Source organism: Acomys minous (genome assembly GCF_964271855.1).
Source record: "Acomys minous genome assembly, chromosome: 6".
NCBI classification, from domain to species: domain Eukaryota; kingdom Metazoa; phylum Chordata; class Mammalia; order Rodentia; family Muridae; genus Acomys; species Acomys minous.
Genome location: NC_140487.1, coordinates 41,847,981 through 41,874,044, shown reverse-complemented (window position 1 = coordinate 41,874,044; position 26,064 = coordinate 41,847,981). Strand labels below are relative to the sequence as shown.

The following is a 26,064-nucleotide window of genomic DNA, read 5'->3' as shown; positions in this document are numbered from 1 at the left end:
GTAGCCTATAAATTTAAACTGAACTTAATAATACTTAACTTTAAGGGCTGTAGTGTTATCTAAACCGAACAACACAATGAAAACACTCTATATGGTATCCAACTATATTTTTAATTTATTAAAGATTTATCTTTCCTTTATGTTTGCCCGCATAATTTGTATGTACACCCCTGGCAAGCCTGGTGATCTTGGACGCCAGAAGAGTGCCTTAGACCTCCTGGACCCGGAGGTACAAACAGTTAGAAGCTCTGATGCACAGATACATCATTCATACACAGAAACACACACAAACACACACACACACACACACACACAGACTGACTTCCAAAGAGCCCCTGGCAAATACTATCCCAATAACCCACTTTGGTTTCTTAGGGTAGATTGGTATTTGATTTGGATTTCACGGTAGGTAGTACTATTTCCAGTACTACCTTCAGTTTTTATTTTTCTGTTTTCTGAGACAAGGTTTCTCTGTGTAGCCTTGGCTGTCCTGGACTTGCTACTGTGGATCAGGTTGGCCTCGAATTCAGAGAGCTGCCTGCCTCTGCAGATCTGCGCGCTGGGATTAGAGGCCATCCAGCCTTTATTCATTACTTATTTTCTAGTTTCACTTTCTTTTTTATTTTTATTTTTTGCCAGTAAGTCTGTTCACCCACTGCTTGCAGTGTTCTCAGAGACCAGAGGAAGGGCATTGGCGCTCCTAAACTAGAGTTACAGGACTCAATCTGGGTCCTCTGCCAGAGCAACAAGTGAGCCTACCTGATGAGCCATTCTCTCCAGCGCTTCACACTTGCATTTTAAACCAAACTCAGTTTATCTGAAATAGTATGAGCGGCAAGCAGGGGGCTATTCTCTGAAAGTTGTCAAACCAAATGGCCCTGCTATGAGTTCATTTGAGGAAATTATAAGAACATCAACATTCAGTCTGAGCACTTGGTGCTCTTGCAGCATTTCCAAGTTTGGTTCCCAACACCCACATGCTGTGTAACGCCATTACACATTGTGGGCATTAGTCACTCAAGGAGTGGAGATGCATACATGCAAGGAAAACTCCAATAGAGAAATTTACATTTATTTAGCGAGTGTGTGTATGTGTGTGAGCCACGGTGGGCGTGTGGAGGTCAGAGAACAACTTGCAGGAGTAGGTGCTCTTTCTACCTTGTGGGTCCCAGGGATCGAACTCAGCTTGGCGGCAGGTGTCTTCGCCTGCTGAGCCATGTCGCCGGCTCTTACTTTGCTCTTAAGCTGTCTCGCCGAAGACCCGTTCCCTTTCGACTGTCGCAGCGGGAGCGGACGAAGGAAACTGAACATTAGCCAGGGTCCGCTTGGCTCCTCCCAATAGCAGTGGCAGCGACAACACAGCCCCACACGCTGAACCGAGCAGGTTGCCCTCCGTGCCCAGACTCCGCCCCCCCCCCTCCCTCGCGCACGCATGCGCTACCGGGTGGCCGCGCGGGGTGACGGGAGCCCCGCCCAGGCTCCGCCCCCTGGTTAGTCCACCGCGGCCATGAGGGGGATACCTACTCTTTGTTTCCCCTGTTCTCGTTCGCTGAAACTCGGCGGATGCAGGGCTGCCATGTGCGGTGCAGAAAGTTGTAAAGTATTGATTCTGCGGTCCGAGGCGGCGGCGGAAGGGGCGCTGTGCGGCACGCAAAGCGGGGCAGTCCCACATGCTCCCCTGTCGGCCCGATGCCGTGGTACGTGCCTCAGGGCGCGCGCGGCTCCCGCGCTCCGGGCCTCGGACGGGCGGGGGCGCGGGTCGGAGTGCGGCGGCGGCGGCGGCGGCGGCGGCTGCGGGCCGTGCTGTGCGGCCGGGTGGTTGGCATAACTGAGGGCGCAGGTCGCGGCGGGCCGGTTGACGCGGGGCCGGGCGCCGCCGCGATCATGTCGGAGCCGGCGCCCGAAGTTCCGGAAGATCTGTTCCGCGAGGTCAAGTACTACGCGGTGGGCGACATCGACCCGCAGGTACGGCCGGTGCGGCGCCGCTCCGCCGGGGCATCCCCGCTTCGCCTCTTGCGCGCCCTGCAGGACATGGGGCCGGAGCCGCAGGGCACGCCGGGCCGCGAAGGGCCGCGGGAGGGGCCTCGCGAGCACCGACCCGGTGCGGCCGCGGGTCCAGCATCTTGCGGGGCCCTCTGAGCGCGTCCGTTGCCGAGGGGCCTGCCCTCCCGGCCCCTGGTTTTCCCAAAGGGTGGGTTGTACGGTAGGTTTGGGAAGGAAGGTACCCCGCTCACACAGTCACAGTGAATCGTGCGTGTGACCACGGATCTGGATCCATCCACACGACGCTGTCTGTGGTCGTGGTACCTTCAGGACAGTGTCCTAGACATTCCCTTTCCTAAACTATGCTTACAGTTGTGTGACTTTCGGCGTGTCGTGATGTAAGCTAGCCGGGTCCTAAGAAAGGGATCGTCTAAGAGCCGCTGAGCATGGCCTGGAAGGCTCGTACTTGTATCCTAGTAACAGGTCCGTTGGGTCCTCGGTTGCCTGATTAGGAAGAGTGGGTATAACTAACTGGCTTTTTCTAGTACTGAGCACCCTACTACCATCTTTCCTCCCTTCACCCTTTCTTGTTCTTCATTTTAGGACCTGGGCTCTTATAAGGGACTTGGACCAAATGTCACTTGAAACCAGGAACACACCGAACTGAGCTGTTTGTCCAACTATGTGTGAAATCTGAGTGCTTAAAAAAAATCTCCCTTGCAAGCCCTTGTCATTTGGAATAATGCCTTTTTAAAAAGGGTTTAGAGCCAGGGCACTTATTCTTTGGTTCTTATAATACAGACTAAGGAAGCTCACGGGTGGTGAACGCCGCAGTACAGGCTGGGCATCAGGCCTGGTACACAGTGTGCCGCAGAAGAGCACTCCTGAATGCTGAGTCCTACAGGGGATAGAACAGGTGTAGACGCTGTAGGTGTTGTCTTAAATAAGCAGATATTGAGTGTGAGAAGTTGCTTGTGAGGATTGTATGTGCTAGGCGGTGAAGGCTTTTATGTCTACTTGGCATATATCCTGGTGCTCACTGGGCATAGTTTCAAGGTGGCTCCTGTGAGACACAACTCGTAATGTGTGCTTTGGGAAGACTTTTGGTGGCCTCAGTGTCTGAGGCCTGAGTTTTCATAGTTTGATGGGAAAGGTTCCATTGCAGGGAGTGAATACAGAGAAAAGATGGACAGCACCGTGAGACTTGTTTCTGGAAAATTGTTATGAAAAGAAAGCACTGGGACCTGAAAAGGCGAGGGCCGGGGGGGGGGGCTTGCTGTGCGGGTATTCCCTAGTAATGCAGGTCTGAAGCGGGAGGAGAAAGTCCGCGTGTGAGAGTAGAGACACTCGCTCGTGGCCGGTGACTGTTGGTTTTCCATGCATCAGATGCACACTGGATTCCTGCGGTGGTGACTGTTGGTTTTCCATGCATCAGATGCACACTGGATTCCTGCGGTGGTGACTGTTGGTTTTCCATGCATCAGATGCACACTGGATTGCTGCAGTGGTGACTGTTGGTTTTCCATGCATCAGTGCACACTGGATTGCAGCAGTGGTGACTGTTGGTTTTCCATGCATCAGATGCACACTGGATTGCTGCAGTGGTGACTGTTGGTTTTCCATGCATCAGATGCACACTGGATTGCTGCAGTTCTTCCATGATGGTCAGCAGACTGTCCAAGACTCTGTGCTGCTTTCAGCGCTTCCTTGACTCCGGCCTGTCCTCCACGATGAAGCTGCTCTCCTCTGGTGCTACTCTGAGCTCCACAAATCCTTAGCGTTGGGCATCCTGGTGGCTGCCTCATGATTCTCAGAACTTTGACGCCTTTCTGTAATAGCAAATTAGTCTCGAGAGCCAGGGTCCTCTCTCTATGTACCTGGGAGTTCTACCAGGTAGTACACTGTGTATCGTGTGCCCACACTGAAGCCCTGCAGTGCCCCTTCCTCTCTGCTTCCAGTCAAGCCCTCTGGGAGATGCCAGCATCTCCATATTAGCTCTGCTGCTATGCTTGCACCCTGTCTAGTTACTGTCTGGTTAATTCTATTTCGTTTCCTTTCTGTTTGCTACTGACATTTCTTTAATGACCTGCCTCTTATGCTTGTGAGAATTGTCACAGTTGTGTCTTTAGTCTGTCTGGGTACCTGGCCAACCCATGGATTCCTATGTTGATGTTCATCTTTAGGATCTAGTAGTGCCGTCTTCATTTGTGACATCCTTTCATGACGTAGGTACATAGCACCCAAGACTACACTGCCCATGGTTGGATCTGAGTCCCCTGCTAGGCCCTCCCTCAGTGTGTTTACTGCCTAATGGGCACCCACAACTTACGCTTCTCCTGGTGGGTCTCTGCGTCCAGAGACTTCCTGACTGGTGGAACCAATTTTTAGCCTTTGGTTTGGAGACTGGAACTCTGTAGAACTTACAACCTGCTGTTGTGTCCTGGTGTCCTGTCTGCCCGAAGGACAACAGATGGCCAGTAGCCACTGCATCTCTGACTTGGACTGTGAAGCAGAGTTGCTGCATTTTATTGGCTCTATCACTCAGGAAAAGGCTTCTCTGTAAGGGTCAGGGTGTGTTTTTATTGGATGTTTCCATTATTGTTAATAATGACTTCTTTGAGTCTAGAAGGCAGTACAGTTTTTATTAATTGTGTTGTTTGTTTGTTTTCTTTCCTTAGGTTATCCAGCTTCTTAAAGCTGGGAAAGCCAAGGAAGTCTCCTACAATGCCCTGGCCTCACACATCATTTCAGAGGATGGGGACAACCCAGAGGTGGGAGAAGCCCGGGAGGTCTTTGACTTGCCTGTCGTGAAGGTCAGTAGAAAACCTGAGCCTCTGCCTTCCACTGTGGGCCTCCGCAGTGGTGCCAGCCCTGTCGCGGGCCTTTCTGCCAGGCTTGCTCCAGCCCAGTGTTAAGTGGGTGTCATCAGGTAAACGAAGCCCTTAAACTTTAGTCGCCCGCCTTAACTTTGGGACTTTTCGTTCTCCTGCTGTCACTGCTGAATCTGCTTGTCTCCTTGTCAGATAGATGCTTTACATTGTAAGAAGGCATATTTGATTCCAGAAGCCTCTTAAAGGCAACTGTCCTTTCCATCGTGGGCAGTGGTCCTGCTCTGCAGCTGGGTAGCTAAAGGGAGGAGGCCTCTGCCCTGCTGACTGCGCTTTCCTAGTACTAGCTGTCCACCTGGTGGCCATCTGAACTGTTCTTCAGCATGACCTGTGGGCACTTGGTTGTACAGTGAGGGCCTTCAGCTGGTTGGGGTTGGTTCAGCTTTGTCCCCTGCATTCTGTACTGTGTGGACTGTATGTAATGTGTTACATTTGTGGTGGCCTTCCATTTTTCTTACCTGCCACCATCACCCCATCTCATACTGGTCAATGCTTTAAGAAGCCAGTGTTCAAGTTCCCATGGTTCTACAATAGCAGTGAGGTGGCTGAGGCTGACCAGAGTTGAGGGGCTGGCTGGCTGTTGAATGTGGTATCTTCCCCGTTTCTGGGGTCTGGAAAACCTGCTTGCAGGCTTAACCTTTGAAAACGAGCCTTACGGATGGTCTTGAGTCCCAGAGAGGTTCTTGACCTGTACTCTCAGGAAACGACACCGTCAGAGGACAGTTCATTTGTAGCAGTAAATGCGGTGGTCATGTCCGCATGCTAGCGCGCATGCTTCAGTGCTGCCAGCTCAGGCCCACCGTGTCTCTGAGGATGGGTACTCAGCATGGTTTCTGGGCTCTTCACCTGCTGCTTCTTGCTAAAGCTTGCCAGAGGTCTGGCTGTGAGCCAGCGAAGGCTTCTCCTTTGGATTGCATCTCAGCCTGCCCTTCCTGTGAGCCACTGCACGTTAACATGATTACATGTTTCATACAGATTTAGAGTGAAAGGCTTACCTTACAAACTAAGAATAGTGATGGATTTTAATCACATTTGGCCCCAAGATTTCCTTTGCAATAAATACTTTGTGTTATCCCTTTAGTTTCTGAAGTGAAATTCATATTTACAATAACTTATCACATGACTTAGTAATTGGAGCTGCTGAGATGGATGGTTTGATTCATGCATGAGGACCTGAGTTCTGGTCCCCAGCACACATATACAAAGTGGAAAGTGATAGAGTAGGACACCTGATGTCCTTCCCTGGCCTCTGAATGAATTCACAAGTGCATACACAAACGCGCGCATGCCCTCCCCCCCCCCCCCCCCGCACCCCCTCCCCCCCCATATACACATTCATATATAGTGGCTAAGGGTGTAGCTTGGTGGCAGGGCATACCTGAGGCCCTGGGTTCTATCCTTGGCACCAAAACAAATATAAGATGCTGAAGCTGCTGACATATAAGGAAAATGAACAATATGTAAAAGCTAGGGTACACCTGAGAAGATGTAATGAAATCGCCAGATACCACTGTCTTTGGGAACAGTGACCTATGTAGCAGTGTAGGCAGCTTTATCCTGCAAGAGAAGTTACAGGTTGAAAGGTGACATTTTGGAATTTGTGACTACAGAATTGTAGGCTGAGTAGAGCAGCCTGCCTTTGTCTTATATGTGTACAATATGGCTGCTGCATATCTAAGAATTGCCATGGTGCCACTGTGACAGACGGCCCTATCCCACTTCACCTACTCTGGCTGTATTTCTTGAGCAGGTGACCCATGTGAGCATTCCAGTCTACTTGTTTTTTGTGGCAGTGTAATGTGTCACAGGGTGAGGGGCTTCTCAGAGCTGACCTGCAGTTGAGTCTGGAGTACTTCCTGCCTTACCCTCTAGAATCTGAGCTGAGGCCTGTCTCTGTTCCCATGCAGGTGCTGGAATATGGATTTAGCTGACAGGGGCTGAGGCCTGGCTCCCAGGGGCAGGCACATTCTTTGGCCTATACTTCTTCTGTCTTAGTCATTGTTGTGTTGCTCTGAAGAGACACCATGACCAAGGCAAGCATTAATTGGGACATGCTTACAGTTTCAGAGGCTTAGTCCATCATCATCGTGGTGGGGAGCATGGGGGCATGCACGCAGGGGCTGGAGCAATAGCTAAGAGCTACACCCTGATCTGTAGGGAGAGAGAGACCGGGGTGGGGGGGTGGGGAGGAGAGACACAGACAGACAGACAGACAGACAGACAGACACACACACAGAGAGAGAGGGGGGCGCAAAGGCAAGCAGATCCTCTGAGTTCAAGGTCAGTCTGGTTTACAGAGTGATTTCCGGAGCAATTAGGCCTACACAGAGAAACCCTTTGACACAGAGGCCCTGACTCAAAACACCCTAACAAAACCTTAAAGCCTACCCATGGCCACACACTTCCCCCAACAAGGCCACACCTATTAATTCTTCTCAAATTGTGCCACTGCCTAATGACCAAACATTCAAATGTATGAGTTTGTGGGGGCCATTCTTAATTCAAACTGCCACATCTTGATATTAACTTCTTTTTAATTATTTTTTAAAATTTACTTTATGTATATGAGTCTTTTGCCTGCATGTATGTTTGTCTACCATGTATGTGCCAGAAGAGCAGCCAGTGCTCCTAACAGCTGAGCCATCTCTAACCTTTTGCATTCTGTTTTACCAATATGCCCCTAGCTTTACACTGCTCTGGTGTCTGGAGAGGGGGCCCTCCTCTGCTTGCAATAGACCTGGCATGGTCTTTAAGTTGGGGACCCCCACTCAGCCTTTGTGAAGACTCTGTAGTACTGTTTCAGGGAGTGCTCCTGTAATCTCAGCTATAGCTCCCCAAGTTCCTGTGCTTTCTAGGTGTCCCTGTTGGGAAGAAAGTTTGACCAGGAAAAGGCATTCTGAACTCAGAAGAGTCGGCCACAAAGCTTGCTTTGTTTTGTTTTCCAAGATGATCTTGATATGTGGTGTAGGCCTTGTTCTCTTGCCTTGCCAAATCCATCACAGGGGATACAGACTTGCACCACCATGCCTGGTCCAGGACAAGTTACTGATGTTAGCTCAGTACCTAGATTTCATTGTAGTTAACAGAATTATCAAAAGTAGGGAACACTGTTGGCTGAACCTTTTTGCCAGAGCATCGTACCTTCCAGTATGTCACTCATGCCTCTGGTGAAGTTATCCCAGATGCAGCCAGTCTTCACTGTGTGAAACATTTACCAATCTTGTCATAAAGGCTTTAGCTGGGCATGATGGTCTAGGCCTGGAATACTAGTGTGGTCACAAATTCAAGGCCAGACTTAACTATGTATTAAGCTTGAGTACATGGGACCCTATCGCAAACCAAAAAAAGAAAGAAAAAGAATTCATGTGTCACTTGAAAAACGCTATATAGGGCATACTGCATCTGCATCTGAAGCAGCAGAGCAGACCTGACCACAGGTTGGCATGCAAGCAGAGGCTGCTGCATTCTTCCTGGTCACTGTCTGCCCAGAGTCTTGTACCATCTGCATAGTTTGAAGTGCATTTTGTTGACTATGTTGCTGCCTAAGTAACAAGTAATTGAATATATATGTTTTTGTTTGTCTAGGCTTCTGGAGTCAGCTGGCTAACTGAGACCATTGCTAGACTTAGACATTATCGATTCTTGAAATAGAGTTATTAGAACAGTAACATAGTAGGTGTCTAATTTTTTACGTTGGATTAGAAATATAAGGTGCCCTAATTTTCCAAGAATATAAACTACCCAGAAGGTAGCTGTTAGTCCACCTTGTAATGAATGCAAATTTGGAATTCATAGATTAGAAAAAAAAATTTTTTTTTATGTTTTGTAAATGCTGTGTATTCTGGGTTTGAAGTAAAACCAAAATCTTGTGAATTTGGTCTATTCCTTGGCTGGGCTGAGCTGGTGGATAAGGTGAAAGCAGGAAGGGTGTGCACTTGAATTTATTTACATGTCTGTCACAAACATGAGGAATGCAGTGGCTGCTTCCTTCTGGGACTGGGGTTTGTGGCTTGGGCACATGGTCTCTGGTCCTCATGCTTACAGATGTATGTCTGTGGGGGGCCCAGCAGAGTCTTTAATCCCAGAAGCCACCACTAGTGACGTCATGTTGTTTTGGTCACAGATTGTGATTGTGTTGATTTGTGTAATTCTTTTCTTTTTCAGCCTTCCTGGGTGACTCTGTCCGTGCAGTGTGGTGCTCTCCTGCCGTATCCTTTCGTGTAATGAGGTCAGGGACAGCTGTGGGTTTGAGGTGCATTGAGTCAGTGGGCTCATGAGTTGGGTCTGGGGGACAGCTGTGGGTTTAAGCTGTATTGAGTGTGGAGCCAGCATTTCCTCTGCACCTCTGTCCCTGCTCTTTCCTATCCTATATGAAATGGTATGTACCTGGTCCTCGTCATTACCTGCATCCAAAAGCTGTGATAGCAGTGTGGCGAGGACCCAGAGTTGCAGCGCTTCTTAGTCTTATGATGTCTATTTAGACAAAGAATAGTTTTAGAATTCTAAATCAGGTGAGAAAGTCATGAATGACTCATAGAGAACATGAGAAGCAAGTTCCTGGTTTGGTAGCATGTATTCATCTTTTTAGATTCCATGGAAAGCTTAGTATGCTACACTTGCCACTCAGCCCTTGCTCTGGTTGGGAAAATAGAGTGGGGCCAGGGCTGCAGTTCAGTTGATAAAGGCTGTCTGAATATTAGGTCCTGTGCTCAGGCCCCAGCATGAGTTGGGCATGTTGGTACATGCCATTATCCCAGCACTCAGGAGGCGGAGGAAGGAGGATCAATAGTTGAAGGATGACTTCATAAGAGAGAGTTCAAGGTTAGCCTGGGCTGTGTGAAACCCTGTCTTAAAATAAAACCAAAAGCAGACAGGCCCACTTTGCTCTGTGCAGCCTTCTCCCCACCTGTGCCAGCCATGTATTCTCACCCAGGGTCCTGTGTTGGGTCCCACCTGGTTCAGTTGTCACCATTGCTGTTTCCTCCTGTAGGCCCACTGGCTTTTGGTTCACTCTGTGGGGGTGAAGCTTCACTGGAGAGGCATTCCTTGCAGATTGGGGAATCACTTCATCATCCAGTAAGGATGCTGATGTCCAGTCTGGGGGCTGCGGAAGGACACTGTCTCTCAGCTGCCTCATTCCACCTCTGGGCCATGCAGCACTTTTGAATGCACATAATCCTCAAGTCCGAGCAGAGGGACTCAGCTGGGACACAGATGAGACACTACCAGGCCTCAGATAACGCACGCTTCCCTCTCTCAGCAGCTCTTCTTAGAGGATGCAGTTCTGGCTCAGGATTCTCATTCTTCATTCAGAGTCAAAAAGTGAAGAGTTCTTTGTTGTTTTGCATCTTTATAAGCATAGGTTTCAGACAGACAGACAGACAGACAAACCCCAGGAGGGTGGTTCTCTCCGAAGTGGAGTCCAGTGTTACATCCCTGGTGTCTTTCCCGGACCTCTTCTCTATCCTAGTCTTCTTAGGAAGCCTCAGATTGTTTGAGCTCTTGTCTGACTGTCCAAAGCAACAGAACAAGGCCCAAGACTGGCTGATAGTCTCCCTGAGGTTTGCTGGTCTCCTCCATCTGCAGAAGGGGAGGAGCCCTGAAGTTAGGCAGAAGACTTTGTGCTTGAGCCTCCTCCTTCACAGGTGGGGATAGCTCATGTTTAGGATTTGTCAGTGTGCCTGTAAGGGAGGCCTTGGTCGGCTGTTCATTTCCCAGCTCTCTCTGTAGGTCCTTTCTCCCTAGTTTGAACTCCACGCACTCTGGTGTGTCTCTGGGAGACCTGCTCTATCAGTGCAGATCTAAGCACAGCAGATCACAGAAGGAACTCGGATGAGTGTTCCAGCCAGCTTTAGAACTAAGAAAGGTCTTGGGAATTTATAATCCAGGCCCTGAGTTGTCCTGCCTGAGTTCAGAGCACACAAGTTCTTCAAGGAAGGAGCCCTGTGTGGGCCAAGCACAGCTGTGGTGCTGCATTTAACATCTTCTGCACATGGCTTTGTAGATGTGTGTGCGTGTTTCTCTATGTGTGGTGTGTAGTTAGGTAGCTTTTGGGAGTCAGGAAGTTTCCATGTGAACACACTGTCCTTCTTAGTTATGAGTGAGTAGAGAATTGGGTTTTGTGATGCCCTTTGCTGAAACTCGCTCACTTCCTTTCGTGCTTTACTGCCATCTGCTCTGCAGTCTCTGGTCATCTTCAGCCTGTCTCACTTCCTAAATGCACTGACGGGAGGGAGGTGGTAGAGCCTGCCCCACCGGGAGGCAGGGCTTGTGTTAGTGGAGTGCCAGCTGTGCTCATCTTACTTCATTGCAATCTTAATAACTGTCCGACAGAGTCAATGGTTTCTCTCCAGAGTCCTGTCAGATTTTTTTTGGACTCACTGCCTGCCTTTCTCAGGTAAGCATGCTTATTGACTATGATGGTTCTGAGTGCTCACGTGCTTGGACCTATGACTTCTATTAACTAGCTCCCTAGAATCCTTGTGCTAAACTGACTATATTTGATAGCCAACTTCCAGCACACTTGACCATTGTCTGACAATAAAATATATGTACATATGTAACTTAAAAGCTTAAATATGATAAATACTTTAAATGAAATTAGAGACAAAATTCACTCAGAATTGTAGTCTAAGGTTTTTCCTATAGATGAGTAAGAAGAGCTTAGCAGATGACTCCAAGGAGTGAATTTAGTTTATATTAGCCCATCAAGTCATTTGCTATGTAGTTTTATATAGTTTTAGTCACATGAACATTTTAATAATGAGATAGTTTTTGCTCATTATTTCTGTAACGATGCATTCAGTCCTGGTGAGGATGCAGGGGACGTACTGCTCACTGCCAGTGAAGTTAGACAGATCTAGCAATATCAAGGCCTGCAATGCTCCCAGTGTTGAGAAGCTTAGAAGTAAGGATGGCCATGCACGTGTCATCTACAGGAGGGCACAGTCATAACCAGGCAGTGACAGGAAGGGCTTAAGAACCCTACGTTATACGCTTACACAGCAGTGTAGGTATAGAAGTGTGTGGAGTTGGGACATGGTATTAAGTAGAAAAGCTGGATGTAGCAGAGATGCACAGCATTGCGTCAACCAGGGGAAAAGGGAAGCTGAATGTTGCTGGTGGCTAATTTGGGGTCCTGAGAAAGGTGGGTATTGTTTTAAAGTCCATCCTTAGGGCTAGTGTCCTATTCTAGCCCCAGCTGACAAAGCCTAAGCTGCAACACGCCAGTCACAAGTCCGTGTGCCACTAAACAGTGTGCTGAAATTAGTGACTTAGGCAGAAGGTGTCCAGCCTGGGGTGCCTGGGGTGCAGGTCTGAGGAACTGCCTTCCTACCTTTCTTTAGGTCTCTGGGAAAGGAGCAGAGCAGGATGCTCGTGAGCTGGGAAGGACTTGGCTTTGCCTGCCCTCTCCCCTCAGCCTTGCCCAGGTTGGGAACCAGGGAGTGTTGGGTTATCGTTGTTAGGTTGTTGGCTAGACTTAACCTTTAACACATGATGTTGCCCTTGAGTGGTCCCTCTTGTCCAGGCAATGAGTAAGTAAGTTTATCTGGAGTTACTTGTTCTTTTCTGTTGTGTAAATTCTAGAAATCCTGCGGAATCTTTATAATTTTTTTTTCTATTTTGATTGGTGGCATCACTTTGATGCAGATCATTAAAGTTGCTGTTCCTCCTCCCCTGTTTTGTTTCTTTAAACAGGAATTTGTTGAGATTTGTAATTTATTTTAAGATTGATTTTTCTCTTTAATTTTTAAAAAATTTTACTCTATATTTTTAGTGTGACCCCCTCCCCTTCTGGTCTAAATATATATTTACATGAGGATGCTTGTAACTTTTGCTGGCAGTTCTGGGTATGTGCAGCCTCTACCATTTTCCGTACAATCTCCGTGCTTTCCAGATCTATAACAGCATCAGACACGTGGGAAGTGAGGCCACGTCACCATGTCTCTGTCTCTACAGAGCGCTGTTTGCCTCACCTGCACCGTGGGCCTCACTCCCTTATTCTGGCATTCATTGGCCTTCCGGGCTCCATGTGGCTCGCTCCGTCAGAAGGGGTTCAGACTCAGTGAGGACAGGAGAAGGCTAAGCCTAGTTGGTGTGGGGAGGACAGAGATGTGAGGTTCAGTAGATTGACTTGGGGAAACAAAGCTGAAATTATGCTAATGTAAGATGATCACAGGGTTTTAAGTAGCTAATTAAATATTATCCTGTTTTAGCAGTGGTCGTAGTAAATGTAATAGGAGGCATGTAACATATAAAATGGGGTTATAGCACGCCATGTTGTGTATGGAAGGTGAAGATGGGGGTCCAGATGTGACTGCTTTTGAAAGGAGGGTGTTGGTTTGGCTTCGAGGGGAGGCACACTTTGACAGAGTGTGACCTGAATGGGCCAGGAGCGGAGCTTGTTGAAGGAAGAAGGGGCTGGATCTGGAAGGCCTTTAAAGCATGCTGGTGTGCCTGGTACTTGGGGGAAGGGCAGGGCTGGGAGGGCAGAAGGGTAGGTCAGGGAAGACTATGAAACCAGCTCCCTGAGTTTGGGCTTGGCAAAGAAGCCCAGTCTGGTTGGTTTGGTTTGGTTTTTTTGAGACAAGGTTTCTCTGTGTAGCCTTCACTGTCCTGGACTTGCTTTGTAGACAAGACTGGCCTTGAACTCACATGAATCCACCTGCCTCTGCCTCTCTGAATGCTGGAATTAAAAGTGTGTGCCACTGAGCTCAGCTGTCCTTTTTGTTTTAACTACATATTTTAATTTGGCTTGTAAACATTTACATTAGAAGCTTTGGAAAATGAGATTAAAATGACTAATGAGTGCCAGGAAATTTTATCTGGGAGCTGTGCATGTGATGGCGGTCAGGGTGGACATTAGAATTTTACACTGTGGAGAGCAGAGATGAGTTCACAAGTGCCGTGTGGACCCTAGCGGTGGTGGGAACTCTCAGGTCCCAGAGCTTGCCAGTGCTGTAGCCAGAGTGGTCGTGTCTCCAGGTCAGGGCCTGGGAGCAAGCTGATGGGAAATCAAGTAGAGCTTGGTATGTAAAGGATGAAGGATGCTGGTGTGCAGTGGAATTTGGGACGTCCGTGAGCAGTCCACACAGAACAACTTGAAGGACATGTGGCGTAATGGGAGGGTAGGGGAGAGGTGGCAGGAGCATGAGAGACCCTTGGGTAAGGCATGCAGTCCCAGGGACTGAACACATGGGAAGGACTGGACAGGCAAGGTGCTAGTTAGGATGGAGATGAAGTTGGAAGAGCAAATTAGATACTGCTGCTTTGGTTTATATTCCTGGGAACGTCTGCTTTCTGAGTTTGTAATAATGTGTGGGTGTGTTCCTTCAGTCTACTTCTGTGACCCAGGACCAGGAAGAGAGAAAAGATGGCAAGGTGAAGCTTGGGCCCTGAAGCTCAGGATCACATAGCCTTCTAAGTGGTCTTAGAATGTAGGCTGCGGATAGATCCCTAGGATGGTTAGCCTGGAGAGTGGGGAAGCTGCCCACGATGAGATCAGGGACTACAGTCCAAGCACGCCTGTCCAGGCACTAGGTGGTGTTATTTGTGGAGCTCCACAAATATGGAAAGTCTGACCAATTGTGACTTGGATTGAGAAGGCTGCAGTTGCATGTCAGTCGCATTTCTTGACTGTCTAGGCCCCAAGATCAGCTCAGGGATTACATTGCATGGGGGACCCTAGTTTTTAGTAAGCAGTGTTAGCTGACTGAGGAGGGTAACATGGAGACTGGAATCATGGGCTGCCCTCCTCATGTGTGGAGACTGGAAGGGGGGCACTTTTTAAAAATTGTTTGTTTGAGATAGGGTCCCAAATGTAGTCCAGGCTAACCTCAAGTGTGGCGGTTTGAAAGAGAAATATCTCCCCATAGGCTCATACATTTGAATATTTGGTCCTCAGATAGCCCTGAGTTTCTGTCCCATTTCCCAGATGCTGGGGTTACAGACAAGCACCACTCTGCCTAGCTGAGAGGAGTGCCAGCTGGTAGTAGGGAAGCAGAGTTGGGGGTGCGGGTCAGAGGGAATTGTACACCAGGAGGACAATCGGACAAGAGCAGATCGTTGGTGCGTGGGCGCTGCTCATAGTAATGGTTTGTCAGGGGTTCAGTGGAGGGACAGCAGGAAGTAGGCTTGCCACATAGGTGCTTCAGTGTGTTGACAATGGTGTGGTTGGCACAGGAGCCAGACAGGCTAAGCTGCCTTGGTCCCATGCTGGAGAGTTGGGATTTAGCCTGACACTGGGAGGAGGCAGCAAAGCATTGGAACCAACATGGTTTTAGAAAGATGGCTTTAAAAATAAGCACTTTTCCCCATTTAAAGAGACTGCTTTTGAAAATTTGGAAATTACAGAAAATTGTAAAAATAAAAATGCCCTCATGTCCCTTGAGGTGGAGGTGACAGTCACTGTTGTGGGGGTGCGGAGGCCAGTCTTGCTGCTGCGGAGCTCTGAGCTGCTGTGGGTGTGCTCTTGAGTTGACAGGAGCTGGATACCAGAGACAGTGAGCCCGTTCTCCTGGTGCTCCCCTTGCCTAGTGAGGTGTGTGCCCGTGGCAGGATGTGCACAGTGAAGGCCAGTTACTCTACCTGTAAAGAAGCTAGTCCTTTCCGACATGGCCATTAAAGTGGTAAGCCTGCATCTAGATTAGGTTTTATACTCGTTTTAAATACATATTGCATAGTGAGTCATTGGATCAGTCTTTGTCAGATAAGTAAACCTAGTTTTGCAAGTACTGCAAGAAGTTACTAACCTGGTCAGGTACTGATTAGAATATGACTTTAGAAAGTTCACCTGTAGTCAGAGAGTGTGGAATACAGAACAGCCCCTAGAGCTGGACGTTGTGGCACACACCTTTAATCCAAGCACTCAGGAAAGCAGAAGCAGCCTGCTCTACAAGGCAAGTCCAGAACAGACAGTCAGGGCTACACAGAGAAACCCTGTCTCAAAAAAACAGCACAGCCCCTAGGAGTGGCTCTCCAAGGTTAGCTCCCTGGGGGTCACATGCTGGCATTAAGAAGTCAGGTATTTATTAGTACCCAGGCCTCTTCAACACCCGTAATCCTCAACTTATATTTATCCAGAAAAGATTTATGTGCCTGTGTGATTATCTTAAGGTGAATACTGCATTACATTTCTTAAGTGTTTCTCTTGCCTTTTAGACTAAGTCTTATCCTTGAGAAGTTAGTTTGGCCTTTCCCAGAGGTCTTGCCTTAGAGGAGCAGCTGCCAGTGTGTATAGAGTTGGACCTGGGATGACACACTGGGGCGTCAAGTGCCAATGTCCACCATTCCTGAGTGTCACTGGGGTTGGTGTCAAGTCCTGTGTGTCACAATCACAGTCAGGTTAGTTAGTATGGGAAGCATGTGACACAGTTTCTGTCACATGGTAGGCAGACAGGTAGTGGCAGCAGCGTTGGAGTCTGTGAAGCAAAGGACTGGCTTTTCGCATGGAATGTTTGGTTTCTCTTTGGCTGTCCACTCACTGGATTTTATCTTACAACTTTATCCATATCATAATAAAGATTCGTTACTAGTTCTGACAGAGTTCTTTGTAACTTTGATGAAAAAATATTATGATTGTTTTTGGGGGGAGGTCAAGTGTCAAAAGTGCGCATGTGGACCAAAGGACAGTTCTGTGAAGTTGATTCTGCTTTTATGTGGGTTCCTGGCATCAAACTTGGCTTGTCTGGCTTGCCTAACAAATGTTTTACTTGTTGAGCCATTTCACCAGCCCCTATGAATATAATTTTGATGCTTAAACATTTTCAGAAATGGTGGAAAGTGAAGTAGTCTCTCTGTCCTCTTTACTTTTTTTGTATTGTTTTTGTTAATGACTGTACCCCTCTATTCATGCTTTTGGGATATATATGGAATTTTAAAATATTTTTTTTTTATGTTTCTTTCTTTGTTTTTTGTTTTTCGAGATAGGGTTTCTCTATGTAGCCTTGACTGTCCTGGACTCGCTTTGTAGACCAGGCTGGCCTCAAACTCACAGTGGCCCACCTGCCTCTGCCTCCCAAGTCCTGGGATTAAAGGCGTGCACCACCACTACCCAGCTTATGTTTCTTTTCTATGTATGGGTGTTTTGCCTGCATGTATGTCTATGTCTGTACTACATGTGTACAGTACCCATAGAGACCAGAGGGTGTTGGGTCCCCTGGAACTAGAGTTACACATGATTGGAAACAGCCGTGTGGGTGCAGGGAACTGAACCCTGGTTTCTGGAAGAGCAGCCAGTGCTCAATTTAAATTTATTTTGTGGTTCTTGGGAACTAGCGTGAGGCCTTGTCTATGCAAGGCAAGCTCTGCCTACCACCAAGCCACTCACACAGCCCTGGATGGCAGTACGTTTTGCTCAGTTGGTGACACGGCAAAGGGCTGAGTGCTGCTCTTATGTTTCTCGACAGCATCCTTTGGCCAGCTGGCTGAGAGAGCCCACCCATGAACAAGTGTGTGGACACCGTAGTGTAGTAAGTGGAAATGGAGACATAGTTGAATGTATGATGAAGACTTGTTTCTCACTCTCTGCCAGGTGTCGTCTGAGGACCGCAGTGCCCTGTGGGCCTTGGTTACGTTCCATGGGGGCAGTTGCCAGCTAAACCTCAACAAGAAGTGTACACATTTGATTGTTCCGGAGCCAAAGGGGGTAAGCGCTGCAAATGCACCATCCTCTCAGGTCACATGTTCACAAGTATCGAAGATGCTTTTAAAGAAGCTCTTTGCAATGGCTAGAGTCTGTCTACAGAAGCTGCTTATATTAGTTTCTGCCATAAAAGATGCGAGATGATAAATTATGAGCTTAAGAGGCAGTACATGAATAGGGTGGGTGTACGAGTCAGGGTTCTCTAGCTAAATAGAACTTATGGAATGATTCTAGATAGATAAATAGGTAGATAGATAATAGATAGGTGGATGCATACATACATAGATGGATGAGACTTACTAGAGTCACTTACAGGCCGCAGTCTAGTTACTTCAGTAGTGGTCAGCCATGAATGGAAGGTCCAGGAATCCAGCTGTTGCTCAGACCACAGGGCTGGGTATCTCAGCTGGTCTTTTTACACTCTGAAATCTTGAAAAAGCAGGCTCCAGTGACAGTGCTAACAAGGCAAGGCAAGCAGGCAAAGAGCAAAGCTTCCTTCTATGTCCTTACAGAGGCTTCCAGCAGAAGGCGTAGCCCAGATTAGAGGCGTGTCTTCCTACCTCACGATCTGGATCAAAGGCATGCATCTTTCAGGATGTAAAGTGAATAAATAAATAAATTAATTAATAAAAAAGGAAAAGAAAAAGGCGTGTGTCTTTCTACCTCGAAGTTCTAGACTAGAAGTAGATTTGCCCACTTCAAACCAAGCAAAAATAACCTCTCACAGGTGTGCTCTACATTTCTGGACTGTAGTTCATTCCAGATGTCAAGTTGACAACCAAGAATAGCCATCACAGTGGGTTTGTCAAGTATTAAGTTTTTGAATGTCAGCCTGCAATATTTACTTACTCGTTGATTACCTGGAGGTTGGAGAGGTTGCTGAGTGGTCAGGTACACTTGTGGTTCTTTCAGAGGACCCGAATTTGGGTGTTGAGTTCCCACAGCACATTGACAAGTCAGCAGGAGATTGGCAGATTCATACCCTCTGGTATGGATGCTGATGTAGCGTGGTTTGTCTGGGCAATGGTGAGTGCTACCCTCACATGCTTGAGAGCCTGGGTTCCATCCTCAGCAGTGGGGAGGGGAGAAGTCGAAAACAAAGATTCTAGCATTCCAGTGTACATATTAGTATATGCACTTGGGTAGGTGAGAAACGAAGGCATCTGGGGTCTTCCTGGCACAGGGCAGTGCTGTTTGCTCTCCTGATGTGCATACAAGTATTTAGAGGAAAGTAGTTGGAACCAACTCACTTCTTAGCTGTGGCCTTTTCATCATTGTGATCCCATCCCTGCTGTTACTTTCTTTGTTTTCTTGAGACAGGGTCTTACTGTAGCCTTGGCTGGCCTAGAGCTCATTATTGTGAATTTTTTTTTCTGTGAAAGGTACCTTGCCCACCAAGGACACATATTGCATATATCTCCCCTACTTCCTAAAACTTGTATTTAAAGGAATTAAAATCGTTTTGTTTTGTCTCTTCATTGTATAGCCCCAGCTGTCCGGGAACTCACTTTGTAGACCAGGCTAGCCTCAACTCACAGAGATCTCCCTGCATCTACCTCCCAAGCACTAGGATTAAAGGTGTGTACCATTCAAACAGCTGACTAAGAATTTGGATTTTTCCTCCCCTTTGAGACAAGATTTCTCTATGTAACTTTGGCTGCCCTGGAACTTGCTCTGTAGACCAGGCTGGCCTCGAACTCACAGTGATCTGCCTGCCTCTGCCTCCCGAGTGCTGGAATTAAAGCCTGGCTACATACTGTGTTTTTACATCCACTTTTATTTTATTGTTTTTGATTCTTCAAGAAGCTTCCCAGGAGGGTAGACCTTCACCTCTTTCTTCACTCTTTTTTCACTGTGCTGTTTGTCTGCCTTCCTCACCAGGCAGTCCTACCTTCTCTGTCCCAGTCATGGCCTATCTGGGAGGCATTCCCAAATCCTGCCCTGTCAGTTCTTCACTAACCTGCCCAAGTTTTCTTTTTGTAGCAGCAAAAGCAATTTAAGGGAAAAACTCTTGAGGCAAGGAAATCACAGTGACGGGCTTGTGGGATCTAGTCCACAGTCAGAAGCAAGTGGTGACTGAGTGCATGCTGGAGCTCAGTATGCCTCCCTATCATACTGGTTAGGGTCCTCTGTTCCAGAATCACCCTGCCCACAATTAGTAGTCTTCCCTTAACAGCTAGTTATTCTCAGGATAATCTCTCACAGGGGTGCCCGGAGGCCTGCCCTCTAGGTGCTTAGTTGGCAGTTAATACTAGCACCACACCTTGTCTCTTAGTGCGGGTTCTAAGTTGTATTCTTACTGTATGTTTAACCTCTTTGGGGGAGGGCAGTCACACCCTGTGACCATTCCTATTGTATTGACTTGAAGGCACTTGCCTACAGTTCCCTTAGTGAACGGGAGCCTGTCTTGGACAGCCAGCTCTATAAAAGGCATATAAATAAGATATTTCAGGTCTTTGCTTAATTATTTTCCATAAGATTTCTAGTTCTCTGTATGTACTTAAAATGTCACCTATAAAAGTTGATTGAGTCTTTAAGCTTCCTGCTGCAGTCAGGACCTTCCTGTGGTGCCTCTTACAGCTCTGCTCACAGGTACAGGCATGGGTTTGCCTCTCTGGGTAGCATGGCAGGGACACCAGCAGCTCTGCATCTGTATCCCACGGTGAGCTCTGTCCTCAAATGCATGCTTACAGGATGAGAGGACACAGTGACCATTTAGTGTGTGTTTATGCTTCCCTCCTAGGAGAAATACGAGCGTGCTGTCAAGAGAGCAAGTATCAAGATTGTCACCCCTGACTGGGTCCTGGACTGTGTGTCCGAGAAGAGCAGGAAGGATGAAGCCTTTTACCATCCACGTCTGATCATCTATGAAGAGGAAGAGGAGGAAGAGGAGGAGGAGGGTGATAACGAGGAGCAGGACTCTCAGAACGAGGGCAGCACTGAGGAGAAGTCGAGTGCAGCCAGCTCTCCAGAAGCTTCTCCTGCGGACCAGCCGTGCTCTCCCAAGCCCAGGGCTGAGGTGTCCAAGGGGGAGCTGATGTTTGATGACTCTTCTGACTCATCCCCGGAAAAGCAGGAGCGGAGCTTGAACTGGGCCCCAGCAGAAGCCCCACCTCTCACCACGGCCCAGCGCAGGCTGCCTCAGGGAAAAGGGCCTGGACTCATTAACCTGTGTGCCAATGTTCCACCTGTCCCAGGGGACATCCTGCCTCCTGACATGCGGGGTACCTTAATGGCTGCTGGACAAAACCTCCAGAGTTCTGAGCGATCAGAAGTGCTAGGGACCTGGAGCCCAGCTGTGCGGACGTTGCGAAACATCACAAACAACGCCGACATTCAGCAGATCAGCCGGCCATCCAATGTTGCCCACGTAAGTCTCAGAAACTGAAGGTTGCATTCAAGAGTGACATTTTGTGACTCTGCAGGTCAGGTTACTTACGAGTCCCATTTTTGTGGGAACTTCTTTACAGTCATGTTAAACAGGCATGAGTCAGATGGTGACATTTGGGCTAGCAGGGACCAAATACCTGCCAGTGGCTACATGAGGTCTCACGGCCTGGCAATGTAGCCATTTGTGTCCTCCTAGGAGTAAGCCCAGTGGGTGTCCTAAAGACTCACATCTTTGTACGGTGTCCCTGCTTGTCCTTGCTAGTGTGTATGTATTTCAGTGTCAAAGTCAGACACTTCCTGATAGCAGGAGTCGTGTTAGGACAGAGGTGATGTCAGTCAGCCTCAAGTGACAGATTATGGAAAGGACTGAGGTGAGTTCCAGGTAAGACCAAAGTGGCAAGGATTTGCTGCTCTCTGAGGACATGAGAAGTGAGCTGGGTGGTGTGAGAGCACCATGAGAGACAGACAAGTAGGTTTGTTATGTGGTCATGGGGAGGAGTGTGCACTTGTTTCATGGGAATCCTCCACAGGATCTGAGCAGCGCTGGGCTGAGGTTGGACTGGTGTTGTATGAAGAGTTATAAAAGGGTGAGAGGGGAAGGGAACAGGAAAGCCCCACAAGAGGCTAGAAAGCAGTGCTAGAGAGGATCCTGCTGAGTGAGGGAGTGAGCGAGTGAGCGAGCAGAGATTGTATTGCAGCAGAGAGTTGAGAGCTGCAGGTGTGATAGCTAGAGACCCTTTCAGGTGGTGTGCAAAAGAAGGATGCAGGCAGGGAGGTGAGTGGGGTGGACAATACACAATGCTCTTTAGCTTTGCAACAGACTGCATGAGGTAGGACGAAGCAAGAGGAGAGTCCAGGGGCATGCTGGGAGCAGTAGGCGTGGGCAGTCAAAAGTCCTCCCATTCGGGACTGCGGAGATGGCTCACTGGCTAAAAGCACTTGCTATACAATTAGCCTGGTGTCCTAAGTTCAATCTCCAGAACCCACAGAAAAGGTGGAAGGAGAGAATTCAGTGCTACAAAGTTGTACACTGACACCCATAGCAGACCTGATCTCCCAGTAATAAATAATTTTAAAATTATTAAAAACACAAAACAAAACAAAAAGCAACTCTTCCCATTCAAGAGCTGCTATGGTGGCTTTTCTGGTCTGGCAGATTGGTTCGCTCCCCCACCCCCCACCCCCACCCCCCTTGATAGTTTTCTTCTACTGTGGTAACAGCTTGAGGCAGGACCCAGTACCATTTGAGGTGGACATAGGTAACTCTTAATGGCTTGGGTGTGAGATGATGTTAAGAACCATTTTGCTGGGTTTGATTATGGCAAGGGTTTTAAGAAAGCCTCTAGTGGTTAGAGATGCTTAAAACTGTCTCCTGTTTGTAACGTTAGCAGTGAATACTGGTGGTTGAGATTCTAGAGACAGTGGAGGGGACACAATCCAGGTGACTGCAGGCATTCTTAGGTGCTGGAAAAAGAAAAGCTAGCTGCTGAGGCAAAGTAGACAGCAGAGGGTTATCCAGGTCTGAGGAGAATGGGGCTACTGCGAGATGATTGATCCAGAGACAGGACATGGCCAGCACTAGTTTAGGTTGGCAATCACAACTTTAATGCGTTATAAGAAGGTGCTCAGGCTGGGCAGAGGGAAGGTGAGGGGCAGACCAGAACTAGGCTGGCCTATAGCCCTGATAGACTGCTGTCATTGGGACTTTGGCACTGAAATAACATGCCCCAGCAGGGACAACATGCAGAGAATGGGTCCAGCAGTGGTGGACAAGGAAGTGACCACAGGCAGAGCCTAGACCGTGCCCTTTGGAGTTCACGGATAGGTACATTCTGCACTGGTCAAAATAAATTATAAAATTTGATACATTTGCCCAGATTCCAAGATTTTCTATGCAGGCTGGATTTCAGGCTTTTTGGGGGTAATGGTGATGGGTGGGTATGATAAACGCTGGCTGATCGGGCTGAAGAGATGGCTACACAGTTCAGAGCACACTGGAGAACCTCAGCTTGAGTCCCAGCACTCATGTAACACCGGTCCTAGGGGACCTACCGCCCTCTTCTGCCCTCAGCAGCCACTGCATACGTGTAATACAGGCATACATGCAGGCAAAACAATTTTTCACACAAATAAAAATAAATGAACCTTTAATAACCAAACAAACAAAAGCTGGCCTATTGTTCCAGAACTACAGCACTTTGAGGAATGAAACCTCCAGAGGCCTAAGGTCCCACTACTCCCAAGTACGTGACTGACCAAAGCCCTTCCATGTCTCTGGGAAGGTATGGAGATGAGGGGCCTCAGAGCTGACAAACTAGGCATGTCTGCTTGTGGGGAGCATGAGGTAGGGGACACTGGACTATACATAAGGGGTGGTTCCAGCCCGAGTATGGAGGATGTGTCACCCTGCCTTCCTGCACATAAGTGTCCAGGAAGCAGGAGCCCTGTGGACCCAGAGCCACAAAGCAGGGTGGACTTTAGGAGAGCAGTGGAGGACAGCAGGAAGAGTATTGGAGAGCTAGTGGGCTTGGTGACAGTTGAAAGTAAGGGGTGTGATGGTCAGTAGGCTGGAGGCAAAGACGATGGACATATCTTACCTCAGGACTTACGAGAAGGGTAAGACCACCAGAAGGAGAAATTTGAAGGTGAGCAGGTTCTGTTGAGGGCGACCTGGGCTGTTCAGGTGGATTTGCTCTGTAAACACTTGGAAATGTTCACTAAGAAGGTCTCAGAGCTGGTGTTAGGGTTTCAGCTGCCCAAGAGTCCGCATATTCCCTTCCCTGAAAAGTTGTGGGTAGCAGCCATGCATTGACACTGAAGGCACGGGCTTTGCCCTTCCTCGCTCTCATCGCAGGAGCAGGGTTGGTCAGTCATAGTCTCCTGCTGTGTGTGCTCACATAGATGCAGGTTCAAGTGTGGGGAGTCCCAAGTCTGTTTGGATTTAGACGTAAAGTGATACCTGAAATGAGCTGAGGGCCAGGGGCTACGCTGACACTGGCTCCAGAATAGAGCCAGCTCAGCTAGCAGCAGCAAAAGTAGGTTCAGGTGACACTTCCTGAGAGTTGTTACCGAGTACAGAAAATGAATTTCAGAATGTTAGACAAGGGGACTTAGTTTGATTTTTCGGTCAATGTGAAGGTGACTGTCAAACTCCTGATTGCTGGCTGCTATGGCCTAGCTAGGGCTTGTGTGGTATGTACCATAATGCTTTTTATATTCTGGCAGGAACATGGGTGATGCAGTTTAAAGGAGGGAAATTCAAAATTACTGTCTGTTGAGAATTGTTGCTTGAAGGCGGTGTGGTTACATGGTCTATTCCTTGGGTTCCTCAGGCTGCTGAGTTCTCAGTTTGAGGCAGATGAGATGGGAGGGTGACATGGTGAGCACAGCAGTGCTCTGGTGGCTGTCTCCACCACTGTTGCAGAGCCCCCATGTTAATGGCCGTCCTTGATTCTCCCAACTCCTGACTGTCCATTGTTTCTCCTTGGGCAGATTGGGTCAGCCATGACAGGGGAGCATATCAGCCTTTGCTTCTAAGCCCATAGCAGAAACAGCTACATACCATGCCCCCCTTTCCTCTCTGTTATTCGAGAGAGGGTTTCTCTGTGTAGCCCTGGCTGTTCTGGTACGCAGTAGACCAGGCTGGCCTTGAACTCTGAGATATACCTGCCCCTGCCTCTCCAGTGCTAGGATTAAAGGTGTGCGCCACCACCGCTGGCTTCCTTCCCTCCCTTTATCATAATTCTGTATCATATATATCATAATCATATTATCATAAACACAGACACCAAAGTCGGCTGAATTCTGCTTATCTCCCTCAGAGCCAGAGGTTGGTCTAGGGGCCTGCCTGGCTGCAGATTTATCCCATGACTGTCCTGGCAGTGGCTTTCGTGTTGTGGGGCATCTCCTCAGGGCCATTTTGGATGGGGTTGACAGTGCAGAGGACAGCAGTGTGACAGATGGCTGCTTTGGCCTATTGATGTGTTGCTGTGTTGTCCCATCTGTTGCTTCGTCTTGTTTGAGGAAGGCTATTCACCAGCTGTAGTGATTTTTCAGGAAGCCATTCTAATCACTGTTCTCACTGTTGGCTTATATCTGGGTACAAAATGCACAAAAGAAAAGCTGCTTTCATGAGCCTTATTTTATTTTTTGAGATTTTAACATAATTACATCATTTCCCTTTTCCTCCTTTCAAACTCTCTTCCTTCTCTCTTTCAAAAAAAATCATTACTTCCTTTCCATTAGTTGTTACATCTCTCTCTCTCTCTCTCTCTCTCTCTCTCTCTCTCTCTCTCTCTCTCTGTGTGTGTGTGTGTGTGTGTGTGTGTGTGTGTGTATACTCCCAAATATATGAATATAACCTGCATAGTCTGTATGCTACTTGTATGTGTGCATGTTTTAGAGCTGGAAAAGACAACTTCTGCTCTCGGCCTTCCTTATTGCCTGTAGGATTGAAGTTTCAAAACTATAGAACTCTTAATGAACATGCATGTTGTTCTTGTGTAGGGGCCATGCTAATATTTTATGTATCATTCCAGTTTTAATATATGTGCTACCACAATGAGCACCATTCATTTAAAATAAACTTTGCCTGTATGTTCATGTTCATATACAAGCACATAGTTGTGCTTGTACTACAGTGTTCCTGTGGACTATATGTGTCAGTTTCTGTCTTCCACCATGTTTGAGACAAAGTCTCTCTTGTTCACTGCTATGTAGCTAGGCTATATGACCTGTGAGCTTCCTCTTATCTCCAGTCTCTGCATCCCTTCTCCCTGTAAGAGCATTAAGATGGCAGGCACAAGGCTGGAGAGAGGGCTCAGAGGTTAAGAGCACTGACTGCTCTTCCAGAGGTCCTGAGTTCAATTCCCAGCAACCACATGGTACCTCACAACCATCTATAATGTGATCTAATGCCGTCTTCTGGCATGTAGGCAGAGTAGTGTATAAATCAATCAATCAATCAATCAATCTTTTTAAAAAAAAATGTTAGAGGAAAAAAAAATTACAGGTGCATGTACTCCTGTCCCTGGCTCTTATGTGAGTTTGGGAGCTCTGCGCTCATGTTGTCAGACTGGCATGGCCCCATCACCTACTTCATCACAACAACAACAACTACTACTACTATTGCTGTTGTTGTTGTTGTTGTTGTTGTTGTTA

The 26,064-nt window shown here is 47.9% G+C and overlaps 1 protein-coding gene and 1 long non-coding RNA gene across 4 annotated transcripts in view; one reads left to right on the top strand and one right to left on the bottom strand.

The window, feature by feature from the left end:
• Window positions 1–1,056: 1,056 nt before the first annotated feature.
• On the bottom strand, window positions 1,057–1,628 carry LOC311598883. The gene is made up of 2 exons (XR_014779687.1): window positions 1,525–1,628; window positions 1,057–1,275 (listed from the first exon to the last, which is right to left on the bottom strand). It is a non-coding gene; the product is annotated as an uncharacterized lncRNA (long non-coding RNA).
• PAXIP1 (PAX interacting protein 1) overlaps window positions 1,542–26,064 on the top strand; it is a 47,728-nt gene continuing 23,205 nt past the window's right edge. The window contains exons 1-6 of one of the 3 annotated variants that reach the window (XM_084784407.1): window positions 1,542–1,965; window positions 4,662–4,796; window positions 9,036–9,079; window positions 11,205–11,268; window positions 17,404–17,517; window positions 20,258–20,884. In XM_084784407.1, coding sequence (XP_084640533.1) covers window positions 1,690–1,965; window positions 4,662–4,796; window positions 9,036–9,079; window positions 11,205–11,268; window positions 17,404–17,517; window positions 20,258–20,884 — 1,260 coding nt within the window. In that variant the 5' untranslated portion in view covers window positions 1,542–1,689. Of the gene's footprint in view, window positions 1,966–4,661; window positions 4,797–9,035; window positions 9,080–11,204; window positions 11,269–15,192; window positions 15,500–15,947; window positions 15,987–17,403; window positions 17,518–20,257; window positions 20,885–26,064 lie in introns of those variants that run through there. The other 2 variants (XM_084784409.1, XM_084784408.1) reach the window with 2 other exon arrangements.